Genomic DNA, 26,324 nt, shown 5'->3' on the forward strand with positions numbered 1-26,324 from the left:
TGGCAAAGAATCTTGTTCTTCATGGCAAGAGCAAGCACATAAAAGGCATGTTTCATTTCTTAGGGAGCAGGTAATTCAAGGAAAGCTTGAAGCAAGACTTTGCTCAACTGAATCTCCTTTGACTGAAATCTTCACCAAAGAATTAAAAGTTATCAGATTTTTGACTCTTAAGCAAAAGGTAGGAGTGGTTCTATTCAATAGTTGGATTGTTTTAACGTTTTGATGTCATACTTAAAAAATGAATTGTAAATGGGTATTGTTGTTAGTTAATTCATTTAAGATAATTGGCAGGTAATTAGTTATTTAGATAGATTACTTGGATTACATGTCTCGTAGCATTTGTATATAAATGATGTGTTGAATTTTATTTTAAAATTAACTTCTTCAATAATAATAAAAACTCTTCTCACATATGTTGTAGACATCTCACAAATCTTACATATTTTCTCTTTCTCTTTCCTAAGTGCAGTTGAACAATGCTAATACATAACAAGCCACACTTTTGTCATCATCTTATTTACCGTCTTTTTTTTTAACTTGCGTTCCGAGATTAATCGTGAAAGTAGAATATTTTACTTATTGTTATTTGGTATTGGCAATAGTTGTTGATGCTAGAAAATTCATAGCATAAGGGCGTGCATGGTTCCCTAAGACCTCCCTTGCAAAAGAACAAATATAACTATTAGTTAAATAGTTCTTCCACTTCCACATCTCAGAATAAATTTTTCAGGGTAACATTTTTTTTATATAGGGTCTTATAAAGACTAATTTCTTATTTTTAAAGATAATCCATTGAAGACAGAAAACTATCCATATTCCATAGAAAAGCATAATTGCAGAAAGGGCTTATGGCTTCACAAATCCTAACCCAGCTTCTAAATCTATCTCTTCAAGATCTTTTGCTTTCAACAAGTCTCTTGCAGCATCAAGATTTTCCTCTACACTAGCTATCTTTGACTTAAGCATCTCCATTTCCAACTCTAGAGCATCCACGTTAACCTTTAACTTTTCTGCCTCCTCCAATTTCTCCAAATAACTTTTCATACCTAAGGCTGATTGAACATGAGGCTCTAGCCATGTCAAATCAAAACTAAATAGCTCAAGTTCCTCCCAGAAAATTTGAAGCTCCTTACAAGCTAAGTCGTTCATATCTTTCACCTTTCTGGTCTTTAGAAAATAAAGAACTCTCCCCAAAGCAGTGAACGCCCATTCCCTACACGTGCGGCTTCTTTTCTGCTGACACACAATAAGTGAAGGATGCTGACAACATACTTCCTCTAGTAATGGAACAAAGTCTTTTTCTATTTGTCCTAAACCCTTGAAATCCATAAGCTCACTTAGATTTTGGCTTTGGCCTTTTTCTTGCTTTGGAGTTGGAACATCAACTTCTGTAAACCCAGATAGACTTCCAAATGCTATGGAAGAAGTTAAGTTAGCTGTTTGATTTATTGGTTTCTCATGTATTGAATTAGAAACATAAACCTCAGCACCAATAATACAAGCATCATTCACAATAAACCCTTTTTTAAGATAATGAAGCTCAGCAAAAGTCATGAAGGATTGGAACCCCAATGAATCCTCACATGCATTGAACTCATTGCTAGATTCTGGAAAATTCATGTATCATAGGTCAATTTCTACATTGAAAAGGGAGGATGACAGTCATTTTGAAATAAATTTATTTCTCTCAAACATGGCGGGAGTACCTTTTGTAACAGTCATGCTGGTATTGAGTTGATTGAATACAGTTAGCCTAAATATGACATCTCGGTTCCATCCCTTAGACATATTGGAAGTTTGCAAAGCCTCCAAATAAATTGATAAGTTGTCATCTACTTTGTTGAGTTTGTTCCCTCTTGGGAACAGACTTATCCTCCTACATCAAAACCAAAACAGATCAAAACACACAAATGCAATAAATTGTGTCGAAAGAGTGTGACATCTACGTATCCACCAGTGGGAACTCATTCATGAAAATAACTTACCATTGATAGCCGCAGAGGATGAAAGGATCAGAGCAAACCTCCTCACCTTCCAAGCAACAGAAGTTCTCAACCTTCCAAGTGAATTTCTCAAACTTGGCGATACTAGATTGTTTATGCTCCTCCATTTCTACATACATAAGATTAAAACAGACATAAATACTACTGACATGGCAGCCTTATCTACACTATATTATAAATAGCAATACTTTTTGTGTTGAGTAACAGAAGAGGCAGCAGAAGTGGGCAGTGGAACAATTACATTACAATTATTACAGTTATGAGAGGATAGAGCGAGTTAACTCTGGAGGATTGAATAGGCACAACTTTCAAAAGGATACTGGCTATTTAAATTTCATATCTTTTTTAATTTGGCTGACCAGAAACCAAAGTCTCTATTTGAGAACACCAATTTTCAAGTTTATACATTCAGACTCTTTGATCAAATTTAAATCAAATATTTGGTTTTCTTGATGTCCATATTGAGTCTCTTAGGGAGGTGGTGAGTAGCTTGACTTGAGAGTTGAGTATCGTGGTTTTTTTGAAGTTAAGCGGAAGGTGAGGAGCAAGGCCTCTTTGGACCTTTGGTCCCTCCTCCGAATTAAGGATTCCTAGCTTCTGCAGAGATTAGGGTCAATTGACTCAAAGAAGAGATGCCAATACGGGCTCAAGGAAGAAGGGTAGTTGATAATTCGGTTATGACTAACAAAAAATATAATGAATCAGACCGTATACATGATGATATTTGTGGGCTAATATACTCATTATGTGGACTATTTAAATATTTTATGATTTTAATTGATGGAACAATTAAATGTCACATGTTTGGTTATTGTCAATTCACAATCGGGTGTTTGCGAGATTGCTAGCTCAAGTAACTTGAATAAGAAATTATTTCCAAAAGTATACTGTAAAAATAATGCTATTGTCAATTCGCAATCGGGTGTTTGCGAGATTGCTAGCTCAAGTAACTTGAATAAGAAATTATTTCCAAAAGTATACTGTAAAAATAATGCTGTCAAATTTTCATCTCAAACATTTAATGAATATTGTATGTCAATTGAAATTGACATTAAATATCCATTAGTACGTGTTCACACACAAAATAGACTTGCAGAACAATTTCTTAATCGTATTTAATTAATTTCAATACAACTTATCATGATATGGAAACTCCCAATTTCTACTTGGGGTCATGCAATTTTGCATGCCACAACATTGATTTGCATCAGACCAACAAGTTATCACACCTCTTCCCTTTTACTATTAGTTTTTGGTTAAAAACCTAATATTTCCCATCTAAGTTTTTGAATATCCGAATTATGTTCCAATTTCTCTACCACATCACATCAAGATGGGTCCTCAAAGGATGATGAAAATATATGTTGGATATGACTTTTTATCTATTATAAAGTTTCTTGAACCAACAACGGGAGATTTATTCACTGCTTGATTTGTTGATTGTCAATTTGATGAATCAAATTTTTCAGCATTAGGGGGAGATAATAAGAAGTTGGAAAAAGAGATTAGTTGGAATGAATTATCATTGTCTCATCTTGATCCTCGAACAAAACAATGTGAACTAGAAGTTCAAAATATAACTCACTTGCAAATCTTAGAAAATTAATTAGCAAATGCATTCTCTTACCAAAAAGTGTGACTAAATCATATATACCAAAAACTAATGCTCCAATCAAAATGGATGTCCTTGATGGAAAATCTAACTGGTCTCAACCATGCTTGAATCGTGGTAGACCAATCGGTTCCAAAGATAAAAAATTTCGAACAAGAAAGGAAGCTAAAAATAAAGATGGCTCGAGCGAGGATATAGAAAACTTTAAAAAATATTCAGACATAATAAACATTTCAGCTCAATAAAAGGATGATCAGGTACCTAAAATTCATGAAAATAAATAGATCTCGATAAATTATGTCCATGATGGAACATAATGGAACAAACACGAGGTCGAAATTGATAATATTTTTGCATACAATATAGTGCTAAATATAATAAATGACAAAGAGGATCATGAATCAACGTCTATTAAAAATTATAAACAAAGTGAGAATAGTCCAAAATGGAAAGATGCAATTGAAATAGAACTAAACTCACTTTACGAGAGACAAGTTTATGGACCTATAGTCTTAACACCTCAAGGTATGAAGTCAGATGTGAAAATAATGGAAACACAAGAAATGAGGGGTTTGAATTGAGTTTCAAGAACAAAAACTTTTGTAACTCAAAGAGACAAACAGAAAACTAAGAACAAAAATAATGAACATAATTATTTTTATCATGGTTCGTTGTTAACAAAGCTACCTCCAGTCCACCCCCCAAGGTGATTTTGCCTTATCACAGGGACTTGATTCACTATAACCAAACTTTATTACAACACAAAGACCAAATATAAATGTCTTCTTGAATAATTTTGACTAAACGCTAGTCACTTAAGGAAATACAATCACAAAGATTGAGATACAAAGTGTGTTTACAAAATACTTATAAGAAAGTAGAATACACAAATGAATTACAAAGTGCTACACACAAAATATATTCTACGAAGATTATGAACAGGAGCTCCTTGTGTGTATGTTTCTTTTCTCTAAAAAATATTCACAGTATGCAATATTCACGTAATGATATTCTTAGCACTTGGTTACTGTTCCATTCTTCCATGACTCCTTTATATAGGCAATAAAGATATTCGTTGGAAGATAGAAATGGAATACATAAATGTAGTTGTATCCTTGCATAACGTTTAGTGAAAATGAGAGACACATTGGTACAATCCTTATTCTACAAAATCAGTGTAGTGAAAAGAATATTTGATTTTGTATTGTGTACTATTTTCTAACCTAAGACCTTTTTGATCTTATTTTCAGTATTTAGGGGTTTCTGATAAAGAGATGATGAAGCATGAATAGAAGAAGAATAAGAGTCTGATTGAGATAATCTTCAAAAACTTGATCTTTAGAATCTTGATCCAGATTATCAGAATTTGGTCTTTGGAGTCTGGTGACACGGTTCATCAGAGTTGTTTCAGCGCAAGATTTCAGAGCTTGATAGCGTTAGAAGCTTTAGAGTCATAAAATTTTGGATAAAAAAATGTTCATAAGCATTGAGTAGAGTAGTCCAGAGCTTGATTATCTTACATTAGACACATATCAGAGTAAAAGTGCAATAGGTTCATAATCTGATGACATCATACGTCAATTCTTTAAAGTCAAAACTTGTATCTAGTATCGGCACACCAAACAAATAGATATATCGAGTTGTTTCAGCGCAAGAGTTCAGAGCTTGATAGCGTTAGAAGCTTTAGACACTACGCCAAAAACTGGAATAGACAGCGCCCCTTAGAGGGCGCTTTATTACAAAAGCGCACTCTAAAGTGAAGAGAAAAAATAAGGAGCATACTATTGGAATAGACAGCGCACTTTAGAGGGCGCTTTTGTAACAAAGCGCACTCTAAAGTGAAGCGAAAAAATAATGAGGAAATGGAGGGACACCAATAGAGGACGCTTTTTTGAAAGCGCCCTCTAAGGGTAACCTTATAGGGCGCTTTTGAAAAAGCGCTCTCTATGTCCATGTACATTTCCAGTTTATAAGGCGCTTTTGGAAAGCCTTAGAGAGCGCTTTTAGAAGCGCCCTCTTAGGCCCCCTTTAGAGGGCGCTTTTGTAACAAAGCGCCCTCTAAAGTGAAGCCAAAAAAAATGAGAAAATGGAGGGACAACAATAGAGGGCGCTTTAGTGAAAGCGCCCTCTAAGGTTACCCTTAGAGGGCGCTTTTAAAAAAGCGCTCTCTAAGTCCATGTACATTTCCAGTTTAGAAGGCGCTTTTGGAAAGCCTTAGAGAGCGCTTTCAGAAGCGCCCTCTTAGGCCCCCTTTAGAGGGCGCTTTTTTTACAAAAGCGCCCTCTAAGGTCCCCTTTAGTAAACATTAAAATTATAACATATACTGCATGTCTCTTTATTTTCCCTCTCTACAAGCTATTTCGTTTACGTAACTGGGTTTTCTCTCTACTGCGTCCACCGTCTACTGCGATTACTCTCGTCCTCCGTTCGTTCTCCCTCCCTCACCGTCGTCGTCGCCGTCGCCTTTTTCTACTGCTGCGTTCACGTTCACGTCCACCGTCACTGTTCACTTTCTTCTCCATCGTTACCGTCACCTTGAAGGTATTTCTCTTCTCCATCTTTACCGTTCACTTTCTTCATGTGTTTGATTAGGGCATTTTCTAAACTTAGTTTTACATTTTGTGCATTATGTTGATTAATGTTGTTTAGGGCAAACTGAGTTTTTTATTTCTGATTGAAAACTGATATCATTTGAAGTGTGTTTGAGCTTGTGCTTGGAAGTTTGATGATTATGGATGCAAGTTTGTTCATGTTCCAAACACCATAAGTTTGCATTGGTCTTTTGCATGCAGTAGGTGTGTTTGAGTTTGCATTGGTCTTTTGCATGCAGTAGGTCTTTTGCATGAGAAATGGAAGGTATATGAATGTGTTCACATATTGAATCATTGTCTTACTTGGGTCTTATTGAATCATTTCTATATTACAGATAAAATGGCTAACCAAGACGATACCCATGACGCGAATGGATCACGTAACAATGTTGAAAAAGAAATCAAACGAGGATTGACTGTTATGAAGTCAATCATTCGTGCAAGAGACAAGGGTGTAAAATTTGAAGTACATTGGAGTGCTGAAGACCAACTAATTGAGCCTAACGGTTCAATGTTGGCAAGTTACATTGGTTTCCTTGTTCGACAACATATTCCGATTACATATGATAATTGGAGAAGTCCGGACTTGAAGGTTGGCAAAGGGATTTCAAGACGCATCGAGTCGGTTGCATCTCTAAAAGAGGTACAAATATATATACCTATTGAATTATATACGCAACGATTCTGTTGCATCACAAAAAGTCATGATTTAATTTATATGAATTTTTAGGTTCCCGGTCGAAAGTTGAAAAAAGCTGGTAACGATATTCCTCCAACGACGTCCGGGACAAAATCTCAAATTATGATGCGTCTTGAGAAAATGGTGAATGAGTCCGATATTATGCAAGGGGCCATTCGTACTATAGATTTTGATGAAGGTGTTTTCAGAGCTGCTCATTTCGAAATAATTGCAAAGGAGGACATGCAACAACTTTTTGAACACGACGAATTGGGCATCGCTGTCATTCATACATACATATGGTACTCCGATCAATCTATAATTTACTTAGTTGAACAATTTATTTACACATTTCAATATGTAGTCTAATGTTTATTATGTTTCTATTTAAGGTATATGTATGTAACATTGCTGCGGGGAACTGAATTGTGTAACCGTTTCAATTTTATTGCTGCTTCCCGTATCAACGCAACGTTAATAACGAAAAATCCAACATCCGTAAAGAATGATCTAGTCGATAGATTCATGGCGGCCGGCGATAAGACTACACCCAGTTTGTATTTTTTACCGTTTAATTCTGGCAACGGGTTAGATTTTCTTTCTAATAATTTCATTCTAATCTATGTATATATTTTACGTAGAAAATTTTCATTCATCTAAATTTTTGTTTTATTTTACAGTGGTCACTGGGTGTTGGTTGCTATGGATCTTTCGAGACTAATAGTGTATTATCTCGATTCGTTATCGGGTGATTGGAGTAAATATCCGAGTATGAAGAAGACGGTTGACACGTAAGTGAAATTCCCCTAAATATTCGTGTGTATTTGTATATTTAATTATGTCTGTCAGATTGATCTCAATATACGTTTTTATTTTGTTAGGGCAATAATAAAATTTAGATCGAAAAAGAATTATCGCAATAGGAAGGACATTACCTGGATCAGAGTTCAGGTATATATTAAGTATCTTATTTTTGCTTATAATAATGTTTGTTTTTTTGCTTATAATAGTGTTTGTAAGAAATTAACTATATATATATATTGTTTATTTTTCTGTGTAGTGTCCTCAGCAAAATAATTCGGTCGATTGCGGATTTTTTGTATTGAGATTTATGAGAGATATCATTGCGTTGAATCGTATAGACATCCCAAAAATGGTATGGAATAATAACTTAGGATTTATTTTAATATTATCATATATTTCATCTAATCTGTTACTAAATCATGAATATGTTTTATTCTCTTAATTGTAGTACTTTGAGGAATACAAATCTTACTCAAGAGCTCATTTGGATGAAATGAAGGATGAATTGTGTCAATTCATTGTTGATCAAAGAATCATATAGCTAGGTTGTATATTGTTGTACATATATGTATGGAATGTTGTTGTTGTATGCTGTTGTTGTATATATGTTGTATATTGTTGTTGTACTTTTACTAACTCATGAATATGTTGTTGTATATTGTTGATCAAAGAATCATATATTATGTTGTATATATGGAGGATTAATGTTGTATATAAATGGATTCATGTTGTATATATCAATGGATTAATGGTGTATAACATTGGATTAAAGGATGAAATCAATATGAATTTTACACTTTTGCAGCATGCGAACAGGTTACCAATTAAATATCCACTGTTTTTCAAACAATTTTTTTTAAAACAACTAACACTTTAGAGGGCGCTTTCTGTAGGAAGCGCCCTCTAAACATTTTACATTGACAACTTTAGAGGGCGCTTTATCCAGAAAGCGCCCTCTAAACACTTTACATTGACAACTTTAGAGGGCGCTTAACACTTTAGAGGGCGCTTTATGTAGGAAGCGCCCTCTAAACATTTTACATTGACAACTTTAGAGGGCGCTTTGTCCAGAAAGCGCCCTCTAAACACTTTACATTGACAACTTTAGAGGGCGCTTTTTCCAGCAAGCGCCCTCTAAGGTGTCCCTTTATGGACCACTCCAGATGGCGCTTTTTTCTGAAAGCGCACTATAATGTGGCCCTTAAAGGGCCACTTTAGACAACGCTTTCTCCAGGAAAACAAAGCGCTGTCTTTACCTATGCCAGCGCCACTTTAGAGGGCGCTTAAAAGCGTTGTTATAGGCCAAAATAAGCGCCCTCTTTTCCCTTATTTGACGTAGTGAGAGTCGTAAAATTTTGGATAAAAAAATGTTCAAAAGCGTTAAGTAGAGTAGTCCAGAGCTTGGTTATCTTACATAAGACACATATCAGAGTAAAACTGCACTACGTTCACAATCTGATGACATCACACGTCATTTCTTTAAAGTCAAAACTTGTATCTAGTATCGGCACACCAAACAAAGATATATATCGAATCCATTATCATTTTTATTGTCTTTTTTTTTGTTTAAACAAAATTATTGCTCAATTTCAATATAAAATGGCCATTATAAAGTCATCTTTTTATTTTATAAGATATATTTTATGAAAATTATTAACAACATATTTTTTTAACAAATTTTTTTAACACACTTGTTTTAATTGGTTAAAATTTACATGAGTCTATCAAATCATCTAAATTTAATCTAAGTTTGTTAGTATCATGTGAATAACTAATAAAAATGTTAGAAAATATATGTTAAACAGGTAGTTGATAACTTTCTCATATTTTTTTCATGTATAATGATTTGTGCATATATATAATACTTGAATGATTTTCAATTATTATGCAAAAAAAATATTCTTGTGTTCAATAAAATTATTATAAAGTTTATCTATTTTGTTTTAAAATTTTCATTCATTTTTTATATTTAATAAATCTACTGTGCCTATTTTTCCGCATTAGATTTCCATTTTAATTTTTTTGTTTGAAAAATATTATTTCTCAATTCCGATATAAGTTATTTAAAATAGTCTTTATAAAATTCTCTTTTTCTTATCATTAAACTTTAAGTTAAATTATACTTTTTATCCTCAATTTTATCTTATTCACGAAATTAATTCCTCTATTTTAAATTCAAATGATTTGGATCTATTCTCATATTTTTTTTCATAGAAAATAGATAAAATTATTATTTTTTAATTTATATTTTTATTTATAAAGCTCCACTATATATTTATTTACGAGGGTTTGTCGCATTTCAAAAAAAAACTTGTCATTTTAAAATAAAAATATTATTAATTTTAAATACAAAAGTCTAAAAGAAGATCAAAACTACTATTTAAATTTAAAATAGAGGATCAATTTTGTGAATTAAGTAAAATATGGATAACAAAACAAAACTGTAACTAAGTCAAAACATTATAAAATATATTTTATGAGAAATATTAACTTAACACACTTTTTAACAAACATTTTTAAATACATTTTCTTATATATATATATATATATATATATATATATATATATATATATATATATATATATATATATATATATATATATATATATATTATATATATATATATATATTTTTTTTTTTTTAAATTTTTTGATTTACATCAATTATTATAAAAAAAACATTAATTTATGTTCAATTGCTACTACTATATTATATTTAGATCTTCTTTACAATTAAGTTAGGAAAAGTTTATTATAATTTTATTTTTGAATATATCAAAAAAATTAATAAAATTATCTCACAAATCATTAAAAATATCATATAGTTACTATCGTTTTATTTTGAACTAGTTTATTTTAAATTCATCTATAAAAATTACTATATTTTATAAGTACCTTATTATTCAATTTCAATTTATTAATGATCGAGTACAAAATGTATTTGGGTCATCTTGGATCATTTCTATCAAAACTGTTATACATGCGTTCACGTTAACTTTCATGCATCGGAAGGAAAAATAATTAACATACATAACAAGTAAGGAGTCCATTAGTTATTCAAACATTGTAGTACCTTGTGATGGAACTTGTGATGGAACTTGTGATGGAAGAATGACCAAAATTATTATTTAAGATCAAAATTATCTACCAAATCATGAAACTTGATTAATAGAAAAATGATTTTTTTTTTCAACTATATAGGTCCTTTAGAAAATATAAAATTGTTGCAATTTTCTTTTTATTTTAAGAATGTTGCATATATTTGGTATAAGTGTTATTGCAGAGATAAATAACTCTGCCTAAAGCACGGAATACTTATTCCCTACACCTGCGACTTCTTTACGTTGACACACAATAAGTTAAGGTCGTTGAAAACATGTTTTCTATAGTAATGAAACTGTCGTACCCTAAATTTTATTCCCTACATCTAGGGGTGTTCAGATCCAATCCAATCCAAAAAAAAAATCAAAAACCGAACCGAAAAAACCGAAATCCAAAAAAACCGATTTTTTTTGGATGTATTTGGATCACCATGTTGCATAACCGATCGGTTCGGTTCGGTTTACGGTTGGCTTCATGAAAACCGAACCGGTCCAAACCGAACCGGTATTACTTCCATTTACTCATCCTATTAAATTAATTATATTCAATAGTATCATTACTATTTCTTTTATTTATAATTTATAGAAAAAATTAATTTGATCAATAATTAACTTATTATAATATTGACTTGATTTAATCCAAGTCATCAAACACTAAGAATAAAAAAAAGTGAATAGTAGTCAAATTGAATATATTCTAAAGATCACATAGCTGTCATTGATATTTTTCTTGAAGTTTTATTATTATATTCACTTTAATGCAGCTTTGGTATGTTACTGTCATATATATTTGTCATATATTTAATTTATATTACAAGTCTCCCTATAAGCACTAAGTAAGCAGGTCTCCATATAAAATATTTATTACAGCAATGTCTATTTCGTTGGGATAGATATTGTCCATATATTATAATGAATCTTTGCAACAATGACATCAAATAGCCATATAATATGAAAATTAGATATTGTCTTAGTAGACGTTGGTGGCATAATTGTAACTGGTATTGAAATATATTCGTTTTAAATTTCACAGTGTTGATTTAAAAACCGAATAAAACCGATTCAACCGAACCGAAGTAAACCGTATAAATTGGATTGGATTGGATTGGATTTTTCTTGTTGTCATCCAAAAACCGAACCAAACCGTATGCTTTATATATTTTGGATCGGATGATATTTTGTCTTAAAACCGATCCAAACCGGACCGTGAACACCCCTTACATCAGCATAGCATAAATCGATCTATTTTGTCGTACATTTTTATCAGTTAAAAAAAAGAATTTATCATGGTTCCCATAAAAAGTCAGGAACTCTGGAATTTTATCTAGTCTTGATGACATTCATTCAGTCATCCGTTGATTAAGAAGTCGAAATATTTTATTTCTCAATCTCAATGCATTGTTCATTCCATTGTATCGTGTTTTCAGAGGTTCTAAGGGTGACAATCAAGAGTGTTGTCGTCATCTGAATCTTTATAGGTTTTAATTGTGATGGAGAATCATAGGTAAATGGTCCAAGGGTAATTTAATTACATCTGATTGTCAGTTCATTTATAAGACGTTTGCATTTTCTACTTGTCACAACATGCATTTTGTTTCGCATAGTACTTAAAATATCAGCCAGATAATTTTTTGGATCTATAGACAAATAGTCAAGTTGTTTCTCAGTGGTACTTCAAATTAGCAGGCGAAAAATTTTAAAACTGAGCTTTCAAACGCCAATTTTCTTAAGCTACTATTCACATAGTTTAAACTGTTGTGCTGGTTTTAATTTTTCGACTATTTTTTTAGCCGCATTCAAAAAAAATATCTCAATTAAGCAAGGACAAGTGTTTTGCTTTGATTCGAAGAAAAAAACAAAAACCCTCTTCCACCGATAGTCAACCACGCGGTTCCTCAATTTACCACATAATAATACTCCTCTCACACATTGAAAGGACAAAGAAGAAAAATATCTGGAAGAAAAAAAATCATTTTGATACCTCTCTCATTTTCTGTAGAGGACCACTATACTCTTCTTCAACAAAAAGACCCCTCATTGTTCATCTAACATAAACGAACCCCTTCTTCAACTCACGACATCTCCACCTCCACTTCACACGATTTGAACCCATTGATCCATATTTCAAAAAAATCTCCGGTACACACCTTAACCACCGTGACTTAAACTACAACGTTTATGAAACCGCTCATCATCGCTGTGCACTACAACATACTCCTTCGGTCCACTCTTTTCTCCATAAAAACAAACCATCACCATCAAGTAACCTAACTCAACATTCGTTTTCGAACCTCATCAGAAAAAAAAAATACAAAATTTGAACGCAAACACAACCACAGTGAAATCCACCTGGATCCGTCATACATGAACCAACACCATGTCCGACCAACCTTAGACACACATAACACAACGACCATGCTTCATATGACCGCACGCGTTGAAGCAACACGATTTCACTGCCACGGTTAGTAACATAAAGGCATCAAGTATCATCTGAATCAACTCAGTCAGGTTTTATCAGGAAGAGATTCAGGCTTGACAATGAAGGAGATTTCAATAACAACAATAACTAGCAGCTTCCGATGACGGTTTCACTCAGGTAGTGTTCAGTATTTTTCTGTTTGAATTTCGTCCTGTTTGAGTTGTGTATCATTTAGATTTGGTTATGTTTGTAGATTTACGTTTGTTTGCTAGCTTGACTTAGTTTCCGATTATGTTGTGATTCAATTCCGAGTTTTAGATCCATCATGATCAGTTTTTACATTCTAGATTGTGCTTTCTGTGTTGATGTTAGAATCTAAGTTTGTTTGTCACATTCAATTTCGTATTGCTTCATTTTTGTCATTTAAGTTTTGATAACGTTTGTGCCTATTAAGTTGTACATTGCTGTTATATTGAGATCTTGAAATTACAACTCATTTGCTTTTTATTATGGACTGATATTGTTAGGATTAATTAGTTAGTAGTATGTATTCTACTATTATAGAGATTTGTTTTGTTTTAGTAAGATAGTTGCTACTGTATTGAGATATTGAAATTACAATTCATTTACTTTTTATTACCAACTTATATTGTTAGCATTGATTAGGTAGTAGTATGTGTTCTACTATTATTAAGATTTGTTTTTGTTATAATAATATAATTGTCGCTGTATTGAGATCTTAAAATTACAATTTATTATCCACCGATATTATTAGCATTGATTAGTTTATAGAATATTTTCTACTATTATTTAGATTTATTTTTTATAGTAATGTAATTGTTGGTTGAGTTTAGTGGTTAAATATTATATATATTACATATATATTTATTTATTTACTTTTAAAAATACAGGTCTGAAGTATTGATCAAATAGAACTCTAAGTTTTTTTACACTGATTCATATTTTGGTGCAACCTACTTTAGCAATTAATCTTACTTTTTTCAGTTTCGCTGAACTTTTGTGTGGAGACTCGTAGCATAGCGTAATTGGTGATATAATAAAGAATAGCGTAATTGGTGATATAATAAAGAATGATATGGTTCTATTATGTTATTTCATTGTGATAAGTCAAGTTTGCCATATGTGGTTTCGAAAATTTTATGTGGTTTAAATTAAGTAATCAATTTTAATTAACTTGATTATTGGACTTAATCAAATAATTTTGATAATTAATCTTAATTAACTTAATTAATCTATTTAACCGAATTTTAGTCAACTAATTTTGTTAATAAAAAATTGATCGACTAATTTCACTATCATTTCACAATATTTTTCAAACCAAGTCAATTCCACCTCATTCCTATTCAAAACCATTTCAAAACCACTTTCATAGTTCATGTGTTTCGTTTCAAACGCAACTGATAAAAACCTCAATCAAACATAGAGTGAATTTTTCCTAATCAAATTCAAAACACTTAATCACGGTTAAACATCATTTCATTAGAGGTGAAAAGGGATATGGTTTCGAGCCTTCGATTCTTCTCCTCAATTACTTGGATACGAGTAGCTTTACTCGGCCATTCGAGCAATTGTCACCTATTAAGAAAACATTACGCACCCGCCACATCCAAACTCTTTTCATAATCAAACCTTAAGTCAAACTCATACCCAAAAGAGGAAGATTCCAAAGACCCATTCGAGAGATAAACGATGAGAAAGCAACACATTCAACATTGTTAAAAGAGTTAACATACCCATCATTTCCCTTTTTTTCACTAGGCGACGATATCGAATTGAAATCACCAAAGATACACCAAGCCTCACCTCCAAGGATAGACTTCCTCAAGCAAATATCGTCCCACATACTTCTTTTATTAGATAGAAACGGCTTGGGATACACATTAACCACAAAGCATGCCGACTTTGAAGCTCCCCACTCTAAACACACACCTAGAAAACCTAGAACCGAGAAAGAGAAACGGGCTTTCCCTTTCAAACTACACCAAATAGAAAGCAACATGCAACTACTGCCTACTGCAGATTTAAAACTCCACTCACAAAAAGAATTATCCCAAAGAGAATGAACTAAAGACTCAGAAGCCTCTAGGAGTTCGGTCTCTTGAATAGCCACAAACTCCAAGGAGTTAGCAAGAATAAGATCCTTCACCTTCCTTCTTTTAAAACTACCTCTAACCCTCTAATATTAAAAGAACAAATTAACATCTACCTCTCACCCTAGACAAACAAGTAGATCTCTTCTTCCTATCTTTCTTATCAAGAGCCAAAATATTTTCCAAAATAACCTCATCACTTAACAAATACTCACAACCCAACTGCTTTGTAACCCTTAAAACCGTATTGGCTATTACTATGTCAGCACACTTAGACACTCAAATGAAAGTGGCATCAAAGTCAACAAACGTGAAGGAGAAGGGATATGAGAGCCTTCTAAACAAATAGATAGTGAGAACCTTGGGCTATGTTTAGATTGATGGAACATAATGGAGCCGAGCGGAATGGAACGTGACAGAGCGGAGCGGAATGGAATATAGATCTCACTCCATTGTTTTGTTATTTTATTAAAAATGCCTCATTCCGTCCCATACACCCCAAATTGGGTAGAACAAAAAATAGAGATTTGGATGGAATTAGAAGGAATAAATTCCAGCATGTTCCATTTGAAGGAGAATTGCGGTCCAAAACGCAGTGGAAATTAAAATTTCTCCTTTAGAGATCCTTACGAATGGTCATGATCAGTGATAGAATATTTACCTCTTGTGACGGTTGAAACCTTTGGTGCAGATCTCTTGTGACGATCAAAACCTTTGATGCAAATCCACGAAGCGATCACGAACGTTGAACGATGACAACGTCTCTACTCAGTCCACACGAACGGGTTCCTTCAATCTCAGTGCTAGCTGGTACGAATGAAGGCTTTGAGTGAGAGAGAGAGTGATAGAAAACGAAAATAATGCAACCGCAATTTTTGCTTCTGCCCAAGGGTTCTATTTATAGAACCACTTGTGTGGGCTTCAAGCTAAAAGCCCACTTAAGTGTATTTTGGCCCATATCTTATAATATGCCCAAAATCACTTAAGCTCATGGTACCTTACCATATTTCGTATTCTACTCAAGTACACCGTACCTTACGATGTTCTATAATTCACTTAAAGGCACCGTACCTTATGGTATTCCTTAGTTACTCTATCTCTCATCAATCCGTCCTTTGTGTGTGACCCTGTAGGTTTTCGTGACGTTGGCAATTATATTAAATCACGTATTTAACATAATAAACAGTGAGCGGTATCTAGCAACACATCACTGCTACCCAAGACACGAAAATGTCAAGTGATCTGACACAATCTTCTGTGATAATAATTATGTGTATAATTACCCTTTTGCCCTTATGTCTATATTGAACACAAGGCATAGACCGTGTCATCCTTGTTCAGTTCAATATTGGGCCCATAGACATTCATCCTGTTACGCAGGATGGGCAAATTCCATCTAGGACACTCATGTTCCTCAGCATGCTTTGTGGAGTACCCATTAACTGTCTTTATGGTTATCCAGTTACGGACAATGTTGGATCAGCAATAAAGCACTCGACTCTACATCTAGGATCCATAGTGGTTTCAGGTCGAAGAGTGGAATACACTATTATCACCATGAGAATAACTTATGACACTTTGCATAACTTTCTATATAGTATTCTCATAGCGGGTCAATTCGGTACAAATATTACTCTTAATATTCATACCTATGTTTAAGACTTGATAACTCTTTATCCATGATCCATGAGATGTGATCATCAGTCTACAAACATAATAGTCTTAAAGCTTTAATGTTATCCCACTTCACACTAAAGCTCGACTACGGATACTTTAAGAATAGTGTCCTTATGTTTAATGTGATCTCATGATTAAGTCATACTTGATACATTAAACAGACTAGCTATTCTAGGGACTTTATTAAACAAACATAATAAAGAAAAAGCCTTTTATTATTAATAAATAATTAGATACAAGTACCAAAAGTATTGGCCTCTAGGGCTTACACCAACAATCTCCCACTAGCACTAGAGCCATTCAGGCATACCCTTAATACCCATAGATCTAGTATGACCATCATGCTTCTGCTGCGCAAGAGGCTTTGTCAGTGGGTCAGCAATATTGTCAAGTGTAGGTACTCTGCATATTTTCACATCTCCTCTATCTATTATCTCTCGAATGAGAAGATAACGCCTAAGTATGTGTTTGGATCGTTGGTGAGATCTAGGCTCCTTGGCTTGTGCGATAACACCATTGTTATCACAGTTGAGACCAATGGGATCCACAATGCTAGGAACTATGTCAAGTTCACTAATGAACTTTTTGATCCAGACAGCTTCCTTTGCTGCACTTGAGGCAGCAATATACTCGGCCTCGGTTGTAGAATCAGCAACTGTATCTTGCTTTGAACTTTTCCAGCTCACAGCGCCACCGTTTAAGCAAAACACATAACCAGATTGCGATCTAAAGTCATCCTTATCTGTCTGGAAGCTAGCATCGGTGTATCCAATTACAGCCAACTCTTCCTGACCTCCATATATCAAGAATGAGTCCTTATTCCTTCTTAAATACTTAAGGATATTCTTGACTGCTACCCGGTGAGCATCACCAGGATCAGATTGGTACCTACTCGTTGCACTCAAAGCATACGAGACATCTGGTCGAGTACATAACATGGCATACATGATAGATCCTATTGCAGATGCATATGGAATCTTATTCATGCGATCCCTTTCTTCCTTAGTTAAAGGGGATTGTGTTTTTGATAGACACAAGCCATGTTGCATAGGTATGAATCCTTTCTTGGAACCATGCATATTAAAGCGTCTCAACACTTTGTCTATGTATGTACTCTGACTTAGGCCAAGCAGTTTTTGTGATCTATCTCTATAGATTCTGATTCCTAATATATAGGCTGCTTCACCTAGGTCCTTCATAGAAAAGCATTTCCCCAACCAAGACTTTACTTGTTGTAGGGTAGGGATATCGTTTCCAATGAGTAATATGTCATCTACATATAATACCAGGAAAACGATCATGCTCCCACTAACCTTCTTGTAGACACAAGGCTCATCTTCGTTCTTGATGAATCCATATTGTTTTACTGTTTCATCAAAACGAAGATTCCAGCTTCTGGAAGCTTGCTTCAATCCATAGATTCATCTTTGTAACTTACATATCTTTTGGGCTTCCTCTGGTATGTCAAATCCTTCAGGCTGTGTCATGTACACATCCTCAAGAAGATTTCCATTAAGGAAAGCAGTTTTGACATCCATCTGCCATATTTCATAATCATGATATGCAGCGATAGCAAGTAAAATCCGAACAGATTTAAGCATTGCAACTGGTGAAAAGGTTTCATCATAGTCAATCCCATGAATTTGTTTATATCCTTTTGCAACCAGTCTTGCCTTATAGGTATGTACCTTACCATCCATGTCAGTCTTCTTTTTGAAGACCCACTTGCATCCTATAGGGTTAACTCCTACAGGAGGCTCTACCAAGGTCCAAACTTGGTTTGTGTACATGGAATCCATTTCAGATTTCATGGCTTCTAGCCACTTCTCAGACTCGGGACCAGTTATGGCCTCTTGGTAGGTCACAGGCTCATCTTGATCCATGAGTAATACATCACCTTGATCAGTTATGAGATATCCATATCTCTCAGGTAGTTGACGTATCCTGCTTGATCTACGCTGGTTTTGTTCTACTTGAGCAGGTTGCTCTTCCACAACTTCTTGTGTTTCCTGCTCTAATTCCTCCATAGGTGTATCTATGCTTTGTGATTCTTGAATTTCTTCAAGCTCTACTTTCCTCCCACTGGTTCCTTTGGAAATAAAATCCTTTTCTAGGAAAACTCCAGTTCGAGCGACAAACACTTTGCCCTCAGAAGGATTGTAGAAGTAATACCCTTTTGTTTCTTTAGGATACCCCATAAATAAGCATTTGTCAGATTTGGGCTCAAGCTTAGTTGAAATTTTTCGTTTCACATAAACCTCACAACCCCAAATCTTCATGTAAGACATATGTGGTTTCTTACCACTCCATATCTCATATGGTGTCTTCTCAACCTTTTTGGATGGAACACGGTTAAGTGTGTAAGCTGCTGTCAATAGTGCATGTCCCCAAAAGGAGTTTGGAAGATCGGTGTGACTCATCATGGATCGGACCATGTCTAACAGGGTTCGATTTCTTCTCTCAGATACACCATTCCATTGGGGTGTTCCAGGAGGAGTAAGTTGGGATAGGATCCCACACTCTTTCAGATGGTCATCAAACTCTAGGCTTAAATACTCACCACCTCGATCTGATCGAAGAGTTTTAATATTCTTACCTAGTTGGTTTTGTACTTCATTCTTGAATTCCTTGAACTTTTCAAAGGACTCTGATTTGTGTTTCATTAAATACACATAACCATATCTACTGAAATCATCAGTAAATATGATGAAGTACTGAAAACCTCCTCTGGCTGGTATGTTCAGTGGTCCACATACATCAGTATGTATTAGGCCCAAAAGATCATTCGCTCTTTCACCTTTTCCTTTGAATGGAGACTTTGTCATCTTTCCAATTAAACAAGATCTGCATGTCTCATATGATTCATAATCAAAAGAGTCCAAGAGTCCATCTTTATGGAGTTTGGAAATGCATTTCTCATTTATGTGGCCTAATCGACAATGCCAAAGGTAAGTTAGATTTAACTCATTAGGTTTCATCCTTTTAGTATTAATGTTATATACAGGCATTTCGAGATCAAGGACATATAGTCCATTGCTCATTTGTGCAGTAGCATAGAATATATCATTCAAATAAATTGAGCAACAATTGTTCTTTATTATAAATGAAAAACCAAACTTGTCCAAACAAGAAATGGAAATAATATTCCTGCTAATTGCAGGTACATAATAGCAGTTCTCTAACTGAATTATTAAACCACTAGGTAAAGTTAATACATAAGTTCCTACGGCTAAAGCAACAACCTTTGCTCCATTGCCAACTCGTAGGTCAACTTCACCTTTTGCCAAATCTCTACTTCTTTTTAGCCCCTGCACATTTGTACAAATGTGAGAACCGCATCCAGTATCTAATATCCATGATGCAGAAGTAGATAAATTTATTTCAATAACAAAAATACCTGAAGTTGAAGTCTCTACTCCATTCTTCGTATCTTCCAGGTACTTTGGGCAGTTTCTCTTCCAGTGTCCGGTCTTACCGCAATGGAAGCAGGTGCCTGCCTTTGCTATGCCTCCAATAGGCTTCAAAGCAGCAACAGTGGGTCTGGGTTTGGCAACTTCCTTGCCTTTCCCTTTATCACCCTGCTTGGTGGGCCTTTTGTTCTGTCTCTTTCCATTTCTGATCATCAGAATGGACTTCCCTTTTGTCTTCAGATTCTGTTCAGCTGTTCTTAACATGCCTAGCAGTCCAGGAAGAGATTTATCCATATCATTCATATTGAAATTTAGGACAAATTGACTGAATCTATTTGGCAACGATTGCAAGATCAAATCAGTCGCAAGTTCCTTTCCGAGGGGAAAGCCCAACCTTTCAAGGTTTTCCACATACCCAATCATCTTGAGCACATGGGGACTTACAGGGGCTCCCTCAGCTAATCTTGCCTTGAAAAAAAGGGTTTTTGAAACTTCAAACCTCTCATGCCTTGCTTGCTCTTGATAGAGCATCTTCATGTGTTCGATCATATCGAACGCTGTCATGTTCTCATGTTGCTTTTGCAACTCTGAGTTCATGACATCCAGCATGAGACAAGCAGTTTCATTGGCATCATCGACATGCTTCTTATAAGCATCTCTTTCTGCCTTAGGTGCAGAACTAGGAGGTTCCTCTTCAGTAAAAGGTGTCTCCAAGACATACAACTTTCTATTATGTTTGAGGACAATCCTCAGGTTTCGGTGTCAATCCAGAAAATTTGTCCCAGACAATTTTTCCTTATCAAGGATTGATCTCAAGATGTTGTTAGAGGTGTTTGCTGTCATGGTAATCTACATAAGGATTAAGAAAATATAAGTATCATTGACATATTTAATTAGGCCTTTAATCAAATATGCTCCCACTATTTTATTCAAAACAAATGACCCTCATCATTTGATTCGGAAAATCCCGTTGGAAGATTTTCTAGTGGGTCGAGATCCATATTTCACTTCGTTCTAAGTCCGCGTAGGCGGATTACACAAAACTAGGTTATTTAGGTAGGAACTCCTTCCAATTGTATCTCATACAACTCTCGAAAATTTCAGTTGGGTGAATAACTCCTTATTCCAATCCATCATATGGATTATTCCCAACTCTTGCTTCTAAAACATATATGATATTATTATAATTAAGTTTGACCCATTGTCTTAGCAGTTGGATATTACAATTATCCCATCGCACCTTACTAATATAGAACATGCACCTCGCTTTGGCGAAACCTACATTATCCGATACTAGTCTTGATGAGTGCTAAAACTTGGAAAGCAAACATATATAATATCATCATAATTTGTTTAGTTAAGTTTGACCCATTGTTTTAGCAATTGGATATTACAATTATCCCATCGCACCTTACTAATATAGAACATGCACCTCGCTTTGGCGAAACCTACATTATCCGATACTAGTCTTGATGAGTGCTAAAACTTGGAAAGCATAAACTTAATATTTTAGTTTGAGGGAATTGCAATTGTTATGATCTCACCGGCTAGTTTATCATATAAATCGTCTCTCACATGCATCAACATACATTCACATGCATCAACATACATGCAAACAAAATGAAACAGTTATGGCCCCTAGCGCAATTGTTCTCCCAAGCCAATGAGAGAACCTAAGCTAACCTACAACGATCTAAGCTTCTCCAAGCAAGATCTTCAAGGTTGTCCTCCTTTAATATTGAATTCTTTTCTAAGCTTCTCCAAGCAAGATCTTCAAGATTGTCCTCTTTTGATATTGAAATCTTCTCTTTCTTCATAACATTGTCTTCTTCTCTTTATTCATAACATTACATTCCAGAAGAAACTCGTTTTACATACGAGGGTTTGAGATGAGAAAAGAAGTTACATTAAGAGATCAAAAGGAGAGGCATGACACGCAGGTCGTATTTAAAAAACCCAAAACAAAATAAAGGACAACTAAGGCCATAACTGATCACCATAAGGCAATAATAATAAACACATTGTTATTATTAAATTTTAATTCCTTTAATTAATTAAAACCAAATTAAATTTCGGCGACCGATCACACTACGCAGAGTTTGCATCAACACAACTCTTGCGTAGGCACAAAATCAGAAACCCCAAAATTTTGACTATGTGAGTGTGACGACAGTCACAGGCATGTGACGACCGTCACAGGCCACGTGAGTGTGACGACCGTCACACAAAACACGTTACGACCGTCACAGGGCAAAAAACAGAAACGCCTATTTTTCTGGACTTGTGAATGTGACGACCGTCACAAAGCACGTGACGACCGTCACGCATCCAGTTTGTTATGCTTGTTATGCTCGTCACACGAGCTTCACGCAGCCAAAATAACAAACTTTGAAACAGTCAACAGACGTGTTCCAAAAGCCCTAAATTCACAACTCTTTGACGGCACAACCCTTGCACCGTCTCCAACCCTAATGCGCCAATTTCAGACCTTCAAACACACCTCGATTGTTGATTCAGTATGATTGATCAACATGTCATTGCTTCACCATACTAATGTCGGATTCCGAAGCAAATGACCATTGATCGCTCAAAGGAAAACAATCATTTAGTGTTCGAATGAACGAAACAGAAACAGTATGTCACATATACCGTATTTTGCATTAGGATTACTTATATCATATATAAGTTGATCGGTCTCAATTGCGTAACCTATGGACGATCGATGTATCGCTGCTTCACCATACTAATGTCGGATTCCGAAGCATAGTCAACATCAATCATCCAACTCGTACACTCATGATGCCAAATTTATTTACCCGTTTAATTAATTGATTCATTCTGTCTTTTAATCATATTAATACAGAAATTAAACAACTATCCGATTCATGGTTTCGTAAGTGGCTCTGATACCACTGAAGGAGAATTGCGGTCCAAAACGCAGCGGAAATTAAAATTTCTCCTTTAGAGATCCTTACGAATGGTCATGATCAGTGATAGAATATTTACCTCTTGTGACGGTTGAAACCTTTGGTGCAGATCTCTTGTGACGATCAAAACCTTTGATGCAAATCCACGAAGCGATCACGAACGTTGAACGATGACAACGTCTCTACTCAGTCCACATGAACGGGTTCCTTCAATCTCAGTGCTAGCTGGTACGAATGAAGGCTTTGAGTGAGAGAGAGAGTGATAGAAAACAAAAATAATGCAACCGCAATTTTTGCTTCTGCACAAGGGTTCTATTTATAGAACCACTTGTGTGGGCTTCAAGCTAAAAGCCCACTTAGGTGTATTTTGGCCCATATCTTATAATATGCACAAAATCACTTAAGCTCATGGTACCTTACCATATTTCGTATTCTACTCAAGTACATCGTACCTTACGATGTTCTATAATTCACTTAAGGGCACCGTACCTTATGGTATTCCTTAGTTACTCTATCTCTCATCAACCCGTCCTTTGTGTGTGACCCTGTAGGTTTTCGTGACGTTGGCAATTATATTAAATCACGTATTTAACATAATAAACAGTGAGCGGTATCTAGCAACACATCACTGCTACCCAAGACACGAAAATGTCAAGTGATCTGACACAACCTTCTGTGATAATAATTATGTGTATAATTACCCTTTTGCCCTTATGTCTATATTGAACACAAGGCATAGACCGTGTCATCCTTGTTCAGTTCAATATTGGGCCCATAGACATTCATCCTGTTATGCAGGATGGGCAAATTCCATCTAGGACACTCATGTCCCTCAGCATGCTTTGTGGAGTACCCATTAACTGTCTTTATGGTTATCCAGTTACGGACAACGTTGGATCAGCAATAAAGCACTCGACTCTACATCTAGGATCCATAGTGGTTTCAGGTCGAAGAGTGGAATACACTATTATCACCATGAGAATAACTTATGACACTTTGCATAACTTTCTATATAGTATTCTCATAGCGGGTCAATCCGGTACAAATATTACTCTTAATATTCATACCTATGTTTAAGACTTGATAACTCTTTATCCATGATCCATGAGATGTGATCATCAGTCTACAAACATAATAGTCTTAATGCTTTAATGTTATCCCACTTCACACTAAAGCTCGACTACGGATACTTTAAGAATAGTGTCCTTATGTTTAATGTGATCTCATGATTAAGTCATACTTGATACATTAAACAGACTAGCTATTCTAGGGACTTTATTAAACAAACGTAATAAAGAAAAAGCTTTTTATTATTAATAAATAATTCGATACAAGTACCAAAAGTATTGGCCTCTAGGGCTTACACCAACACCATTCCATTCCATTCATTATTTGCAAATCCAAACAATGGAATCTCATTAGTTACCACTCCATTCCATTCCATTTCATCACATACCAACTATCCAAACATATCCTTGGAGAATTCAAACCTCCCTCTGGTACTAGTCTGGGAATACTAGTCGCAAACAAAATCCAATAGAAGAACAAGGATCACAAGCGGGGATAACCATACCTGGCTCCCGAGGAGGAGTGGGGAACACTTGAGTTCTCTGGTCCGAAATAGAGTTTGAGCCTGAGTCTGACGTACAATGATCCTCACTTTTTGATAACGAAGATAAAACCTCGCATCCAAATCTCTGAGGGAGCGGAGTCAAAATGTCATATAAATTACGATGCGACGAACTAGGATTTTCCACAAACTTAAGGGAATTCTCGGACTTGAGATACCGACCCAGAGGTGGTCATTCCCATAGGTGGCCAAGAATAATGACGCAAATGAATTAAATCATTAGCTAAATCTTCCTTGTTGAACTTTATTACCACATCCTACTCATGAAAAACAACATCACGTGGACCCATAGTTGTATTTCCCATAAGATTACAATTATCATTGCATGACCCATATAAAGAATTCAATGCAAGGTCGGACTTTTGACTACACCTTTAAGATGCCAAAAGTGAATAAGAAATATTATGGGGATCCAAATAAGAGAATTTGGACACACGTGCAAAAGAGAAAGGAAAGTGGACAGATTTTGAGTCCTCATATGAAGAATCATTGAAGCACTTGTTTTCCATTGAAGTAGGAAACACTGGTCGTACATTTTTCCTCAAAACATCAAAAAAACCATAATGATTGTGACAAGTCTATGTGGAAACCGACCTATCGGGCATACCTATAGGAATAAGACTCTGACCAACACCATTAGGAACAAGACATGTGTCAACTTCCTTCCAAGAACAAGCAAAGGGAAATGTACCACGAATCAGAGCTTCTTCCTCCTCATCTTCTACCTCCTCACAAATCGGTAATGGTTGCACATCTTCTTCCAAGTAGAGATCATCTTGGCCAGCAATAAGAGAAGCATCTTCCCTATTACAAACTTACTCTGTGCCACGACGGAGCTCGTTACCGGCTAAAACTTCTTGGCCACCATCAACCTACATACCTATTATTTCTCCCTCACACACTCACAGGGAGTCAGACTCATAAGATTCATCTTCACTAGGAACAAGATATTTTGTCCCCTCTATAAAATTCTTCTCCGCCATATGCAGCACCAAAAACCGGTCCTAAAAAGTTTATTCCACCACCCTTATAGGGTGCTCTCCATCACCAATGAATAACCGAATCTTTTCATCTATTAAAGGACCAAGATTAACAACCACCTTCACCCTACTCAAATCGTAATGAAGGCATGCTTTGGTGTAGGAATCCACTTACAACACTCTCCCAAAAAGGTTACCATTCATAGTGAAGATTTCCTCATTCCAAGCATGGATTGAATTGCCTTTACAGGATAACCAAATTTCTTTCTTGAAGGGTGAGAGAGAGGGTGACCAAGAGCTGAGAGAGAGAAAAAATGGTGGCCAAAAAGCCTCCTCAGAATTCCTGAAAGACGCTAGAGTTATTTCATCCGGACAAC

General features: G+C 35.1%; 1 protein-coding gene across 1 annotated transcript; it reads right to left on the bottom strand.

Annotated features, from left to right (window-relative positions):
• Positions 1 to 846: 846 nt before the first annotated feature.
• Positions 847 to 25,950, bottom strand: LOC127129808 (MATH domain and coiled-coil domain-containing protein At3g58340). Its single transcript, XM_051058933.1, has 5 exons — positions 25,874 to 25,950; positions 25,575 to 25,771; positions 1,986 to 2,112; positions 1,707 to 1,876; positions 847 to 1,607 (listed from the first exon to the last, which is right to left on the bottom strand). The coding sequence occupies exons 1-5, from the start codon at positions 25,948 to 25,950 to the stop codon at positions 847 to 849; spliced, it is 1,332 nt and encodes a 443-aa protein (XP_050914890.1).
• Between the last annotated feature and the right edge of the window lie 374 nt (positions 25,951 to 26,324).

This window comes from Lathyrus oleraceus, chromosome 3 (genome assembly GCF_024323335.1).
Source record: "Lathyrus oleraceus cultivar Zhongwan6 chromosome 3, CAAS_Psat_ZW6_1.0, whole genome shotgun sequence".
Taxonomy (NCBI): Eukaryota; Viridiplantae; Streptophyta; class Magnoliopsida; order Fabales; family Fabaceae; genus Lathyrus; species Lathyrus oleraceus.

What these genes read in the sequence shown, in the direction of transcription:
- LOC127129808 (XM_051058933.1), bottom strand. Translation starts at nt 25,950, where the DNA reads ATGGCGGAGAAGAATTTTATAGAGGGGACAAAATATCTTGTTCCTAGT. An exon ending in TCAGAGTCTTATTCCTATAG is followed by an intron (nt 2,113 to 25,574) that starts GTATGCCCGATA and finishes TTATGTATGTAG; the next exon opens with AAATGGAGGAGCATAAACAA. An exon ending in CAGCATGACTGTTACAAAAG is followed by an intron (nt 1,608 to 1,706) that starts GTACTCCCGCCA and finishes TGAATTTTCCAG; the next exon opens with AATCTAGCAATGAGTTCAAT.